This window comes from Littorina saxatilis, linkage group LG1 (genome assembly GCF_037325665.1).
Source record: "Littorina saxatilis isolate snail1 linkage group LG1, US_GU_Lsax_2.0, whole genome shotgun sequence".
In the NCBI taxonomy this organism is placed as follows: domain Eukaryota; kingdom Metazoa; phylum Mollusca; class Gastropoda; order Littorinimorpha; family Littorinidae; genus Littorina; species Littorina saxatilis.
Window position 1 is genome coordinate 35,748,008 of NC_090245.1, and position 15,886 is coordinate 35,763,893.

The window sequence follows — 15,886 nt, forward strand, 5'->3', positions numbered from 1 at the left end:
TATCGCGACGGGTGGATAAATTGATAACTTATGTATCACACTAGTTTTACTGCTACAGCAGTCCCTCTCATGAACGGACACCCTAGGGCAAGTGCAAACCTGTCCGTACATTGCAGGTGGCCGGTCACGGGAGAGGTCCCCCCCCCACCCCCACCAGACACACTCAGACACACTGACGGACTGAGTGAGTCTTTGCTACAACTTATAACTGGAAAAAAAACTGTTCTGTAAAAATGACGTTAAATCAACGGTGTCAGAAAAAGAGAGATAAAAGTAATCCTTAAATTCCTGAGGATACATGAAAGCAGCCACAACATACTCACACATGCTTGTGCAGATACTTTGCAAAAATATGAATTGAAAACCTGCATGTCGTAATTTCTTTTTTGTTCTGGCTTTATTGAATGGCTTCAGGCAGTTTCCTCTTTCGTCTCTCTTACCCCTCTCTTACCCCTCTCTTACCCACTCCCCCCTTCCCCTCCCCGGCCACTCCCTTTACCCAGCCCCGACAGCACACACTTCTAATCTGCAAGGCAGAGTACACATTTTCAAAAAGGAAGACTACTCCTCTTTAATTATATCCAGAGATCTTCCAGCAGTCTCCACCATAAGCCAAGTGGTCGAGTCTAACTGTTGACAAACTGAAGAATGAACAGATCTATGAGGTAACCGTCTCAATGGTCAAGGCTCAGGAAACAAAGAGTAGCCTATAATTATATGGCTTTGCTAATCTTCTAAATGAATGAGGTTATACACGGCAGCTGTCATTAGCCACCGCACTAGTTGTGGACTCAACCATCAGCTGGTATGTATAACATGACACACCGTGAAGCTGTGTACTGATCATGTCAACTCTGTGACTCGGCCTGGGGCGATTGTAGCTTCCCTTCTTCGTGTCCGATAGGCAAGGACAATAAATAGTAGAGCATATTGCAATTTCGTGTTGGCATCTTCTCCACTGAAAGCAAGAACCCAAAGACTGAAGACCAAAGTGCTTACCCCACTTCTGACCCGAATCACCCCCCTCCTGCTGGGTACACGTGCACTCAAGTTAACACAAGACTAACACCTCTGCTTTGACCTGTGTGCCAGGAGTGATAGTAGTAGTCCAGTGGACGATACCTTCCGCCTGTGTAGTCTTTCTGTGATAGTAGTAGTCCAGTGGACGATACCTTCCGCCTGTGCTCAGACTAGGCTGTGTTGAAGCCTGAAGTGGTGTTTTTGTGAGGTTCAGGTGGAAAAAAGGGGTGAGGAATACTCAGATGGTTATGTGTGTGTGTGTGTCTGTGTGTGTGTGTGTGTGTGTGTGTGTGTGTGTGTGTGCGTGCGTGCGTGCGTGCATGACTGATGAATCTCAGTGTGTCGGTCTGTGTCTGTATGTCTGTGTCTGCACGATGAAAGTGTCTACACGCGTGTTTAGTTCACCAGGCCACAACAACTGTACCATGATCCTTTGAAAATACCACAGATGGTGCAGAATATGATGTTAGTTGTACATTAAATGTGTGGGTGTATTTTTCGGTAAAAGTGTATTTAGAATCTTATCTCTGTAGTTAGGTCATTTTTGGTGCATATTCAACGACTTTGTTACATGCAGGGAAAACTGCTTGTAGGTGAAGATGACGAATGTGCAAAGTTGGATCGGAATAAAGATCAGTGAAGATCGCTACAATGAGAATTGAAGACAAGAAAAAGAAGAAACCCGAACCGGCGATGACAACAACAGATGCACACAAACTAAGAGAAATGGGTGGGGGAGAAAGACTAAGCTCTAGACGGGATGAGAAGAAAATCGACATCGAAGAGAGAATGCCAGGAAGGAAGGAAAACATACAAGCCACGCGGAAGGGAAATCTAGAAAAGAGGGAATACAAATTCGATGCTGGTGTTTTGATTCAGGTAGTTTTGTTGTTGTTATTTTCTTTTTTTTCACAATAGCTTGGCAATGACAATCCCTATTCTGTGCTGGCAACTGATAGCTTTGTTCCTTCATTTAGAAACTTTGTGTAGAACGTTTGGTAATGATGAAATATTTGCAGTTCTCACGGAATGGCCGCTGTGTCATACACTGGTACCGAGAGGACACTCTAACAGTGTCCCTACCAGGCAGGTGTCCTCTCCTGACGGTTTAACTTTTGCCAACATGAAGTCAGTGTCCAGTCTTTGGAGGTGTCCTATTATTATTAGAAGGGATTTACATCACAGGTGTATTTTTATACCTGAAGGAGCCATAACATTATGATTACCGGTCACAACTTGAATTGTTGAAAAGTTAAGGTTTTGTCGTCAAAAACCTCAACCAGTCATTTCTCAACCGTGAACTGTTAGTATTGTTATTTCTACTTGTATGACTGTTCTCTGTTCTCAGCTTCAAATAGAGTGCGTGTTTATATGCCATTGAGGGGTTACAGCTATTGCAATTTTAATGTCAGGGAAATATGTGATAACATATGTGATAATGCCGCAGAAGAATTCTGTCCGACATTAAATTAGTTTTGACTGTTTCAAAGGTGACACTCTTTGATTCCAATGATGATTTGTAATTGTAGTGTCTGTATAATGACATTATATAATGTTTGTTTAAAGGCCACATGCAATTTGTAATAAAATATATTCTGCTTTTGTCCCTTTTGTAATCAAATTTCTGGTTTGATTGTGAGTCAGTATTTGTTTGTTTTAAGTTGTTGGTGTTTTGTTGTTGTTGTTGTCAGAGTATCGTTATTTTATCTTGGTATTAAACTAAATCTTACTAATCAGTCAATAAAACTTTTTTTACTAGTGTACAATTTGTGAAACCTCTTCTATAAATCTGTTTGGTAATGCTTTGCGGTAATGCGATGATAGAAAATTGTCTCTAAGTACCACATCGCATGAAATTTTCCATCTTTAATTACACCACCGGTATAGGGGTGTGTATAGGATTCGGTCGATGTGTTTGTTTGTTTGTTTGGTTGTGTGTGTGTTTGTGTTCGCATATAGATCTCAAGAATGAACGGACCGATCGTCACCAAACTTGGTCAACAGGTTCTATACATTCCTGAGACGGTCCTTACAAAAATTGGGACCAGTCAAACACACGGTTAGGGAGTTATTGGTGGATTAAGATTCTACAAGGACTTATAGAGGGACATATTAATGGTCAAAGGGAAATAACCTTCTCAGTTGGTGGCAGTGAGAATGGTAAGGACGGGGGTGTTTTTCCTACCTCGGAGGAATTTCTTGTTGTGTTTACATTTAAGTTGTCTTACCTTATCTTATCTTAAAACACTAATTCTTGATTTGGGGGTTACAAGTCAGCGCAAAAAGCGGAGGTTGGGAGGGTTATAACTGAGGATTACTTAATTGAGTCCGTTAATAACTTCTGACGGACATTAAGCCTGACAATCGACCGAGTCAACGAGAAACCTCCACACTCTGCTGCTGTTTGTAAGCTTCATCGCGGACTTCTGCCCAAAATTGATATCTAAGAACAATATAAACAGGACAAACTTAAAGTTTCATATCTTGGGACGGGTGTGTGTGTGTGTGTGTGTGTGTGTGGGGGGGGGGGTTGGGGGATGTTGCGGATTGGAGAGGGTTTCGGGTAGAGAGACTGACTGAGTCATGTGAAAAACGATAATTATTTGACGTTGTGTTTTTTGCGCATCTGTATTTATTTCCTCATCTGTAGGATGATATGTGCATCGAAATTAATATGCCATTCAGCAACTGTTGCAATAATTGTGCTGTTTTGTCAGCTGTTGTTTTATGTGAATAAGTAGAGGTTACATGCCGAGTCTCAGGGATTATTAAAAATAATGGTCGAAGTTAGCGGATCATGAAAAATGCGAGCTTCAGCGAGCTTTTTCATGACCGCGAACTGAGACCATTATTTTTAATAATCACTGAGACGAGGTGTGTAACCTCTTTATTCCTCCTTTCTTCAGTTATTCCAAAAAAACAGGAGTTTTTGTGCGAAAGTTTGATCGAATCCGAATCACTCAACCAGTCAACCTGCGCAGGCGATCGATTAATGCGCGGTTGTATAGTTCCGTGCAAATCATTCCATTCTGTTAACACTTCTTTTCAGTTTCCCTGTTTTGGACTAAAATCAAGTACACAGATATGCTGTTATTCTGCTGTGGCGGTAAAGGCAGATATTGTGTGTTCTGTTTATGTTTTAGTATCGCTTAGTAAATGTTCTTTCGTCAAATGGGACTAGCAGACGAACTTTTGCACCCGTGTTCCAACGTTAATTACTGTATGAAGTTCAGTTTTCTGGGGAAAATAGTGTATGAAACCGCTTTATGTTGTTTAAATTGATGAGATGTGTGCATTTGGTTGCGTGTGATCTGTTTATAAAATGAAATATTGTTGAAAACTGACCGTCGGATTGCAGTCAGTGTTGTCGAAGAAACTGCGTTAAAAGAAGGGGAACTACTCTTGTCGCCAGAGTATGAGTTACCTGCCTTGGGAATTTGCTTGTGATGAACGGTTTTTGCACAGCAGATCTAGATTCAGAAAACAACCGAACTCATGGATTTTATATGGAGATTCATGTGTTCAGGCCTGTAGTTGTTAATTTAAATGCGGTATGTTTGTATTGTTTGCTTCAGAGATGTATACTTCGTACGTATAGAGCGTTCGGAACTTTTCAGTCGCAAAAGTAGTACCGAAACAGAACAGCTTCTCAACCCATTGCACTATCGAGGATTCAGGCTGTTGCTGGCTCGTTATTTGTTTGGTTGCTGGGTCATTATCGAAAAATAACTAGCTCTACAAGTTTACAGAGGTAAAGAAGCAGAGGGGGGAATAAAATGGGATATTTGAAGACTCGGTGAAACTATGAGCAGCTGGTGATTTTCGTGATGAGTAGCCGCATGGAGTGGTTGCGTGTGTGTGTGTGTGTGTGTGTGTGTGTGTGTTCCCAGTGTGTGTGTGTGTGTGCCCAGTGTGTGTGTGTTCCCAGTGTGTGTGTGTGTGTGTGTGTGAGTGTGTGTGTATATGTGAGTGTGTGTATGTGTGTGTGTGTGTGTGCCGGTGTGTGTGTGGTGTGTGTGTGTGTGTGAGTGTGTGCCACCCTTCTCGTGAGAAGAACAAAACACCCAACATATAGTGTCACGGTTCTGCTCAGTCACTATCTCAAACCTGCCCATGGCTTTAATATGGGATAAGATTATCCCTCCACTTGGACACATACTAACAATCCTCATATTTGTTTTTAAAAGTTGAAATAATCTTTTGAAAGCAACTAACTGTGATTTTCAGTGCATGTGTATCAGTGAATCCATTTCCTGAAGCCAATATAGTGGCTTTAAAGAAATGTATTCATCAAAAAATGTTCCCATGCACTCTGCACACAATTAAGCAGTCACTGAGCATGTTGATTTCGGTCACGTATTGCAACTCACGGTACCGGCACGGTTGGCCTAGTGGTAAGGCGTCCGCCCCGTGATCGGGAGGTCGTGGGTTCGAACCCCGGCCGGGTCATACCGAAGATTTTAAAATTGGTAATCTAGTGGCTGCTCCGCCTGGCGTCTGGCATTATGGGGTAAGTGCTAGGTTGGTCCGGTGTCAGAATAATGTGACTGGGTGAGACATGAAGCCTGTGCTGCGACTTCTGTCTTGTGTGTGGCGCACGTTAGCCTATATGTCAAAGCAGCACCGCCCTGATATGACCCTTCGTGGTCGGCTGGGCGTTAAGCAAAAAAACAAAAAAAAAAACAAATGCAACTCAGCGATTTATACCAATAAAACACCACTCTGTACAAAACGCTTTCAGAATGATATTGTTTTTCGTGTGTCCAAGTAGAGGGGTGATCTTATACCGTGTAATAACAGGGCCCAGACTGAAATAGTAGATTCGTTTACACAGGAAGGATTGTGCTTTTGATGAAATCCTTTTTCATGCGCCTGTGTTTAATTACTTTTCTGCGGTAATAAGATACATAACATTTTAAATTGATTTTTTTTAACATTTTTTTTTACAGATGTCTTCCAACATTAATTCATGGTAAACTGCCAAAAATGAGTAACTATTTGCCATTATGAATAATTCGAGGTATCACAAATCAGCACAGATCAACATTTACCAACCAAGGGAAGCTACTCGGAAGCCATTCGCCGCGGTACCAATGTTTAGCAGTGCCCGGATGTTATGTAAAGGTCGTCTGGATCGCCACAAAAACGCTGTTTAGCAAGGACTTTCATGATGTTTTCGTCCGTAGGCAGGAGTCTTTTAACAGTTGCGGTAAGTATCCTGAGGCAAATATATGCATTTGTGTGTTTCTTGTCGAAAATCAGACACGCAAACTTGAACGCTTCCAAACGCTTGCAAAATGTTGACTTTTACTGTGTGTGTCACTGTGTGGTTGTGTGTGTGTCACTGTGTGTGTGCGCGTGTCACTGTGTGTTTGTGTGTGTGTGTGCGCGTGCGTGTGTGTGTACTATTGGTGCAGTTGTAACAAAACAAGGTTTTGCCTGAAGCCAGCTTTCCCATTCGGCCTTGTCGATAATTATATCGTATAAACTCCACACTGACAGTGACATCCCCCACCCCATACTTTGGCTGTAATATTTTTGGCAGAGGCTACTGTTACGCCTTTTTCAAGTCGTAAGTCGACTCAGAAATTCTATAGTTACGGCATGACGTCATTTTACTATCGTAACCCGCTCACTGCAGGCTTCGGTTACACCTTTTCCACGTCGTAGAGTCAGTCGGCCATACTTTGATTACGGCGCGGCGTGATCCCACGTATCACTACAGGGACATGCGGCAGTTACGGCATGACGCCATTTTACTGTCGTAGCCTGCAGGCCTACTGTAACCCGTGACCATTTTGAAGGGTAGGCCACTCACCTGCACGTTATCATTTGTATAACGATTTGTGCAATTGTGCATCCTTTGAACACTTGGGTGGAGGAGGGGGGGGGGGGGGGGGTGGGGTGGGAGAGAGAGAGATGGATGGATCACCATAAAGGAAGAGAGAAAGAGAGAGGGAGGTGGGAGAGCGTCTGCAGGGTTCGCGACGACCGAACGTAGAGCTGGACGAACGCGTTCGTTTCAAAGTCCGAGATAACTTTTTGCAACCTGTCGAAGCCGGACTCGAACGTACTTCCTACTCGCACAACCACTACTAATGAACTGTTGAACACGTCTGTCCTCACTCGACCCACGCTTTAAAATGGCCGCCCAAACCGGATCAAACCGGAAGTAGAGCGCGGCCCTGGCGGGGAAATGCTTTGTGGCGTAAGCAAAGCAAAGAAGGGAAAAGTTACGGACGGCGTAAGTGTAGCCACTGCGAATATTTTTTGAATCCTGAAAACTTGTGTATTGGAAGGTTCACAATCATCCGTCCAAACCAAGTTAATAATTTGCTTCCATCTGTTTTCAGAGGCAGCAGGTTCGCAGTTTGCATCGGACAACCCCAGCCTGCAGTGACAAACTCTTTGTGGTGAGAATTTAAACTCTGAAAGCTAGTGAAAGGGAAAACAATGGCACGCAACCAGTGCAAGATATACTGTCCAAACGGGAGCATCTCGTTACTCCCCCGTATTGTTACTCCCCCGGCTCGTTACTCCCCTGGCTTGTTACTAACCCTAACCCTAACCCTAAGGGCGAGTAACGAGCCGCACCGGGGGAGTAACGAGCTGATCCCGTCCAAACATGTTAATTGTCTTTTTTTGTTAGCAGACGTCTTGTTGATTATCTCTTTTTCTCAACAGCCAAAGGCATGTGAGTTTACCAGTCAGACCCACCTTACAGTGACACTCAAGACTCACGGCCAATAAAACAAAAGACCTTGATTATTGATTTGTCAAATGTTTTACCTTTAATGAGACAATTAAGATGATATATATTGGGGTGTTTAATAATTTCTCACTATAACTTAACTGTGAAAGTGTCATTTGTTAAAGGAACTTTTAGCGAATTTATATAGACTGTGTTTGTGATACTGATAGGAACTCAGGAAACATTAATTGTTCTGTGGTTTTTCATCAAATCTGAATTTTTTTTCAGCACAGGGACTCTCCAGAAAACAACCCAGATACACCTTTTAAGTTTACTCCTCAGAACCTGAAGGTGCGTATTTATTCAAAGGGGAAAATAATGCACAATATATGGCATGTGACACTTGAGCAATGTGACCTACAAAAGTTCTCACAGGAGGATAAATTATAGAAATACCTCGTGGGATTCAAAATAGGGGGATAGGTGGTTGAGGTGGTGGGGTCATGGGACAATCTCACTTCTTAGGGTAAAACAAATGGGGGGGGGGGGGGGGGGAGCAGAGGGAGATTGGACAATTTTCACATGTCCACATACACAGAAGAAGGATTGAGAGAGAGAACATTTAATGCATGTCCCTGTATTTTCTGCTCTGTTCTGCTCTTTGTACAAGGGATTATCTTTTTTCTTTTGGTATCGGTACGCATTTATAGCCATGAATGGTACAGCACTGGTAGTGACACAGACTACAAAAATGGATGACATTTTTTATTTCAGACATGCGATGTGATCATCAAGAACTACCCAGAAGGGCATGAGGCAGCAGCTGTCATCCCAATTCTAGATCTGGCTCAGAGGCAGCATGGTAGGCCTTTTGGTTTGATGTTGATGTTTAGTTCCCTTTCCTGTATGTCTTTATTTCTCTCTGTCCCTGTTTCAGCACTGAGTGGACAACGTTATGCACGGATCGTTCCAGGGCATTGGCATTTCCTTCCAATAGAAAGGGGGGGGGGGGGGGGGGGCAGCTTGTCTTTCCCCTCGACTCTGCTCGGGTTCTTTAAATGGGCTTGAGTCTCTACCTGGGCCGTTTTAGGTCCGGGAGATTGGACGAAGTGCTGGGCACAGCTTACTGGCTCTCTGAAGTTGTCTTTAGCAAGTTTTGCCTGAGAGACATCGCGGCTGTCGATCAGGACAGTTCTCGGGTCCCTTCCTGACTTGTTGGCAGCGGGCCAGTTCCTGGCAAGGGTTTTAGAGTGAGGTAGATTTTTCTTCCTGACTTGTTGGCAGCGGGCCAGTTTCTGGCAAGGATTTTTAGAGTGAGTTAGATTTTTCTTTCCCACCGCCTTGTTGAAGCTATCTGCTTTATGTGATTCGGAATAAGAATATGTAATTTAATCGAAAATTTTAAAAATACATTTTCATTTGATTAATATACTTACCCGAATCACATAGTTTATGCCCTCCTACCAACCCCGCTTATGGTTTTTTAGTTTCTTTAAAGCCGTATGATCTTGACCACGTGTTGAGGAGCGGTAGTGACGTAGTACACACCAATGGGAGGTAACTCCCCGGGTCTGTGGTCATTACCAAGGCTCCATTTACACTTTTTGTGGTGGGGTTGCTTCCCTTTAAAATTGTTTAAGACTGGTAGCCTTTTCAGACCTTAGCATCTCAGACTGCGTCAATGTTTTATGTGATTCGGGTAAGTATATTAATCAAATGAACATTTATTTTTAAAAATTTTTGATTTATCTTTAGGCCTGCCTCACAATAAGAATACGATATTGCACAAAAATATGAAATTATAACGATTAAACAATAGATTTACCACTGTTCACCTAGCTCTTTTCAAATTGAGTTTTTAGTAAATAGTTATTTGTCTTTCAAGATCTGAAAACTGACAACTTCCCGTTCTGTAGCAAAAGATGCAGTGTTGGTACATGTATGCACACGTAGTCTTCAGGCAAGATTGTTTGCTGTTTCAGGCTGGCTACCCATCTCCGCTATGCATGCTGTGGCTGATCTGCTGAAGATGCCTCGCATGCGAGTGTACGAGGTGGCCACTTTCTACACAATGTTCAACAGGTTTGTAGTACTAGTAGCACACGCATAAATTTAAATGAATGAATTGTGAGATGGGCGGAGGAAGTGGGGTGTATTATGGCTGAGAAACTTCTGATATTGCATGATAACGAATACTTGAAAAGCAGTGCATTTTTGTTCGGAATGTGTCTGGTTGATTGGCCCCATCTACATGTTGGTATGTTAACCACTGGCACCATGACCTATGCCTGTGCATGCATTCATTGTGGTTATTTGTTTGCTTACAGCGGCACAGTAAATAAGAAATGTTGATATATATAATGATGACATTGCAGTGTATCCATGTCTGTTTCAGGGAGCCTGTGGGCAAATACTTCGTGCAGATCTGCACCACAACACCCTGTATGCTGGGAGGTGTGGGTTCTGATGTCATTTTAGATGCCATCAAGGAAAACCTAGGTATGTTTTCAGTATCATAGATTACCTCTCTTGCTGTTGGCGTCATTTTGTGTGTGATGTGAATGATTAGGGAATAGAACGATTATCTAGATAATATGCAACAAAGACGATTGGTAATTTTGACCTCCTCAACCAAATTTTGTTGGACCGTAGTCAGCGGCCTGAAGAGCTAAGCAGGGTAGGAGGGGTCCAGAGGTTTGCCCCTCCCTCCATTGCCCCCATGATGTGTTTTTGTGCCTAGAAAAGCTGAATGATTGGTGCAAACAGATGCCATCTGATCTTGGGATTTGCCACTTTATCATGTTACCAAAGTGTGTGTGTGAGTGATTGTTTATGTTGGTTGCTGGGCTTAGTGATTGCTTTTGCTTTGATCATTCCGAATGATGTAAATTGTAATCCAACATAAACTCTGCATAGTATTCAGGCATGGGAATTGTCCGCCGAACGGCGGATTTCCGGCAACATTTTTTTTGTGTTCCGCTCAAAAAGCAAAAGTGTCCTCCGAAAAAATAAAGGGGCACACATAAAAAGCACCGGTTACTTTTGCCTTTGCGCAAAAGTCCGCGAAAACTTTCCGTACTTTGTTCACGCACTGCTACCGCCCCACCTCAATTACTTGAACTTTTATGTTTGAAAGTAAACCAGATTGCACAGATTGTGTTACAAGTTACATTTTCCTGTTTGTCTCAACAGATCAATTTTTTTTAACAAATTTAAACCATATAATACATGTATATATTTTTTTTCTTCAAAAAAGCAAAAATTGGTACTAAAAACTCTGATTCTAAAAACAGAATTTAATGGCAAACTTGGAGCTCAGATGACACCAGATTGCACCATCTGGGTTCTTTGGAGAATTTTTTTTCCGGGGGGGCATGCCCCCGGACCTCCCTAGTAAGGCTAGGTGCTTCGCGCCGTCGACTTGACGCTTCGCGTCTTGAATTTTCAGCCTTTTTTACAATTTTCAATTCCCATGCCTGAGTATTGCACATTGGTACATGAGCTTGATGCGGCCTTTTACTTGCCAAAGGGAATTCTAATGGATCCTTTTTTAGATTTTATGGAGCAGTGACGTATGGTGCATTAGTAACCAAAGCCGGAAACATGTAGTCTATCGCGTTCTTCAGGAAAGCGGATATGCTGTGGAGGGATGCATTTTAGTCTGTGGACTTTGACGTCATTCACTTTTGTCTAATTACACGATCAAATTTTATGTTCCAGGTATTGGATGTGGCCAGACAACAGGAGATGGGCAGTTCACTCTGCTTGAGGTTGAATGTTTGGGAGCCTGTGTCAACGCCCCCATGGTCCAGATCAATGATGACTATTTCGTAAGTTGAACTTTTCAGGGGGGATGTTGAGTTTTAGTTGTTGTCGATAACACTTGAGTTTGGGAAAAATAGCTGTGTGTGTGTGGTTTGTTTTATTGTTAGTGTCAATATATATATCATAATTCGGCAATGCTGTTTTGTTTGTAATAACTGAAGTTAATATATGTGTTATAAATATAATTCTTTTTAGACTCTCTGTGGTACGGGGCAAGGCTATTTGTAAACTGTAGTAGCCTACTTCATTCTAAGTGATCTATGAATACATGCAAGTCTTTGTGTTTGAAAAGCACGTTTGGATATTTCACCACAGCTCTGTGTTAGTTATATTGATCGTATTAGAAGTCACCTTTTGCATTATTCTTGTTTGCTTATTCAGTTTATTGCCATGTTCATTTTGAAAGCACATGTTTGGTCAAACAAAATATATGAGAATTATGTTTGCGCAAACTTGAGTATGACCTTTTTTCTTCTCTGAACATTTTGTTACAGGAGGATTTGACAGTAAACGACATGCACAAGATCCTGAATGACATCAAGGCTGGCAAGAAGCCCAAACCTGGACCGCAGTAAGTGGTCCCAATTTTTCCAAGTTAATTATTAATTAATTCAGTTATTTAAGTAACGCTGAACTTGAAACATCCAAAATGTCCCAGTTCCTGATTGGGACGAAGAACAAGAAGAATTAATTATTACCGTTTTACATTCAAGGAATTCAGCACCTTTTTATGCTTCAACAATGTATTATTCAGAATTTCTATTGTAATTAGAGTTGAGGCCAGGTGTTTTCCATCAGCCATTGACACATTCAAACAGGCAATCTAGTGGCCTATTACTTTTTTTTATGTGCTGTTTAAGAAATAAATATACGACTAGCTTTTTGGATCAGTGGTACTGGTAGATCTGCAGTCCCCCTGCTTCTGCTCGCATTTGACAGTGGTGCTATTATGCTCAGTAATAGTGATTGCTGTCACTAAATAACTTTAAAGTTGGAGCTATTCTTCTTCATTTCTACTTTTTATATTTAGTCAAGTTTTGACTAAATGTTTTAACATAGAGGGGGAATCGAGACGAGGGTCGTGGTGTATGTGTGTGTGTGCGTGTATGTGTGTGTGTGTAGAGCGATTCAGACTAAACTACTGGACCGATCTTTATGAAATTTGACATGAGAGTTCCTGGGAATGATATCCCCGGACGTTTTTTTCTTTTTTGCGATAAATGTCTTTGATGACGTCATATCCGGCTTTTTGTAAAAGTTGAGGCGGCACTGTCACACCCTCATTTTTCAATCAAATTGATTGAAATTTTGGCCAAGCAATCTTCGACGAAGGCCGGACTTCGGTATTGCATTTCAGTTTGGTGGCTTAAAAATTAATAAATGACTTTGGTCATTAAAAATCTGAAAATTGTAAAAAAAAAATTAAAAAAAATAATTATAAAACGATCCAAATTTACGTTCATCTTATTCTTCATCATTTTCTGATTCCAAAAACATATAAACATGTTAATTTGGATTAAAAACAAGCTCTGAAAATTAAAAAAAAATAACAATTATGATCAAAATTAAATTTCCAAAATCGTTTCAAAAACTATTTCATATTATTCCTTGTCGGTTCCTGATTCCAAAAACATATAGATATGATATGTTTGGATTAAAAACACGCTCAGAAAGTTAAAACGAAGAGAGGTACAGTAAAGCGTGCTATGAAGCACAGCGCAACCGCTGCCGCGCCAAACAGGCTCGTCACTTTCACTGCCTTTTGCACTAGCGGCGGACTACGTTCAGTTTCATTCTGTGAGTTCCACAGCTTGACTAAATGTAGTAATTTCGCCTTACGCAACTTGTTCTATGTAATACCAGATTACAAGCATAAAATCATTACATCCTATACCATTTTTTATGTCTTCAGAAGTTTGCCATCATATTTCACTGTCTTTTAGCTGTGTCCAGTCAGGCTGTATATACACATACAGTTGTATGTATCTCTTGTTTTGTGCAGGAGCGGCCAGGACCACAGATTTGCATGTGAACCCAAGGGTGGATTGACCTCACTCAACACTCCACCAACTGGACCGGGCTTCGCTTGCAGGGCAGATTTATAAAGATTTCAGGGATGTAAATTATAGCTTTTTAGGAATAAACGCTTAAAGCCTGAGTAAAATATTTACCATTTGGGGGTTGAAAACTTGTCAGTGTGATGAGAAAAAATAGCAGTGTTGGAGTGAATGCGATCTTGCATGAATCAGTAGAAATGACTGATTTTGAAAAGTGGCTTTTGGACCCATATGCATGAAAAAAGATTCCTGCAGAAGTCATCCAAACGGCTCTTTATTATTTACAGCGTTTCAAAATATGCTTTGCTCTGATTTCCATAATTTTTGTGGGAATCTCAGTGTGTGTAGCACAGAAGGAGAAACAACTGTTCAAATATGTTTTCAACAGATTCTGTTGTCATGCATATGAGACTTGCCTCATGCATGTTGCATTTCATACACAATTTATAACAGTAGCACAGGTGCATTTGTGAGCTTGCATGTCCAGAAACCTTAGGGAGATACACAAAAAAATACCCAATGAATGAAAGTCTTGATGATGATCGAGAGAGTGACTGAATTTGTGAATCTTATGGTTTTGGCTTTTGACCATAGCTGTTGTAAATATGTAGGATTGTTAATAAAGTGATGGTCAGACTCTAAAATGATCCGTGTTTTGTTTCATTCTTGTTGTATCAATAAATGGCAGTGTGTGTGTGTGTGTAACACAGAAAGGCAGACTTACTGTCTGTCAAAGCAAAATGCACTATGTCACACACTCAACAAACCATATAACTTGTGTGTCGATGGTGGGTGCTTTTAGGGTTGGGGTTTCTCCAGAAATTGGGTTCATCTGACATAAACGTACCATCCTAAAGTGGATGATGTGTAAATTATCTGTAAACACAGAATATTAAGTTATCGCATACAAATAATTCATTTTTAACAAGTATCCTACGTATAAGCACAAATTAGACATAGTAGACCATGTCATATGTACATCTTTTTCGCTACATGCAGTTATGTGTCATAATGGCAGTTGATGCGTAGTGTTGTGGTTTATTGGAGTGCGCCGTGCGGCCCAACACATACGTCTTCAGCACTCGAGGTTTCTGTCAGGGTTACCTCACCCTTAGCTCATGGCCCAAGGACCTGCCCTGTGAGCACAAGGTTGGTCCATATTAGTCTGGCCTCTACCTTTCGACCTGTCCAGCTTGGGAAGCCCTTCCAGGAGTTTACACTCCCGCTGGCATAGCTCTTAGGGTCACCGAGACACGCAAACCACCACACCACGTTAAGGAATGGACCATGTGGTGGCTACATGCAGTTATAGGAACTAATGTTTTGCTACATGTACCACCATCGTACCATATTCCAAGGTACACACCAAATTTCAGTGCAATCCACTCGATCATACACACCAGAGATCTAGGTGCGGACAGCACGACAAACTAACAAACAGATTGAGTGAATTGAAACCTGTATACATTTTGTAAAACAGATTGAGTGAATTGAAACCTGTATACATATTGTCGCTGTAATTAAAAAAACTTGTATCTCAATTTTTGAGGTTTTCAAACAAAAACAATAGTATTAGGTCCCATATTATGTTGCCTGTGTGATTGTAGCTCCAACTGTTTTCTAAAGTGATGGAAAGTTCTTGAGAAGAAAACTCGTATATTCATTTCTTTGAAGTGAGCAGCAAAAAACCCCGATCAAGTTAAACTTACAAGGTTTTCGTTCCACACTTTGACCAAAACTATATCATAATAAATTAATATTAAAAATATGGGGTTCCTGCTGTTGTATTTTTAGCTTGCATAAAACAAACCCTCGTACATACCACTTCTGGATGACTCCTTTGGATAAAATGCTCCTGTATCTCAATATTTGTTCAATTGAATGGAATATCATTAATAACTGACTAACACACATTAAGAATGGTATTGCAATGTTGTAAAGAAACTATTAAAACATGAATTGAAGTTATATTTGAAGAGGCACGTGGTTTTTGACTCACATGCGTAGCAAAAGTGAGTCTATGTACTCACCCGAGTCGTCCGTCCGTCCGTCCGGACGTCCGGACGTCCGTCCGGACGTCCGTCCGTCCGTCCGAAAAACTTTAACGTTGGATATTTCTTGGACACTATTCAGTCTATCAGTACCAAATTTGGCAAGATGGTGTATGATGACAAGGCCCCAAAAAACATACATAGCACCTTGACCTTGCTTCAAGGTCAAGGTCGCAGGGGCCATAAATGTTGCCTAAAAAACAGCTATTTTTCACATTTTTCCCATTTTCTCTGAAGTTTTT

At 41.3% G+C, this 15,886-nt stretch overlaps 1 protein-coding gene across 1 annotated transcript; it reads left to right on the forward strand.

Moving 5' to 3' along the window:
• The first annotated feature begins 6,077 nt into the window (after positions 1-6,077).
• Positions 6,078-13,711, forward strand: LOC138968321 (NADH dehydrogenase [ubiquinone] flavoprotein 2, mitochondrial-like). Its single transcript, XM_070340878.1, has 9 exons — positions 6,078-6,229; positions 7,374-7,433; positions 8,000-8,062; positions 8,486-8,573; positions 9,694-9,793; positions 10,107-10,210; positions 11,432-11,541; positions 12,031-12,107; positions 13,539-13,711. The coding sequence occupies exons 1-9, from the start codon at positions 6,188-6,190 to the stop codon at positions 13,639-13,641; spliced, it is 747 nt and encodes a 248-aa protein (XP_070196979.1). The 5' UTR covers positions 6,078-6,187; the 3' UTR covers positions 13,642-13,711.
• The last annotated feature ends 2,175 nt before the right edge of the window (positions 13,712-15,886 follow it).

Bases quoted from the DNA above. Each gene is read 5' to 3' on its own strand.
- LOC138968321 (XM_070340878.1), top strand. From the start codon at position 6,188: ATGATGTTTTCGTCCGTAGGCAGGAGTCTTTTAACAGTTGCG. The intron at 10,211-11,431 runs GTATGTTTTCAG...TTTATGTTCCAG, and splicing joins TGCCATCAAGGAAAACCTAG to GTATTGGATGTGGCCAGACA. The intron at 12,108-13,538 runs GTAAGTGGTCCC...TGTTTTGTGCAG, and splicing joins AAGCCCAAACCTGGACCGCA to GAGCGGCCAGGACCACAGAT.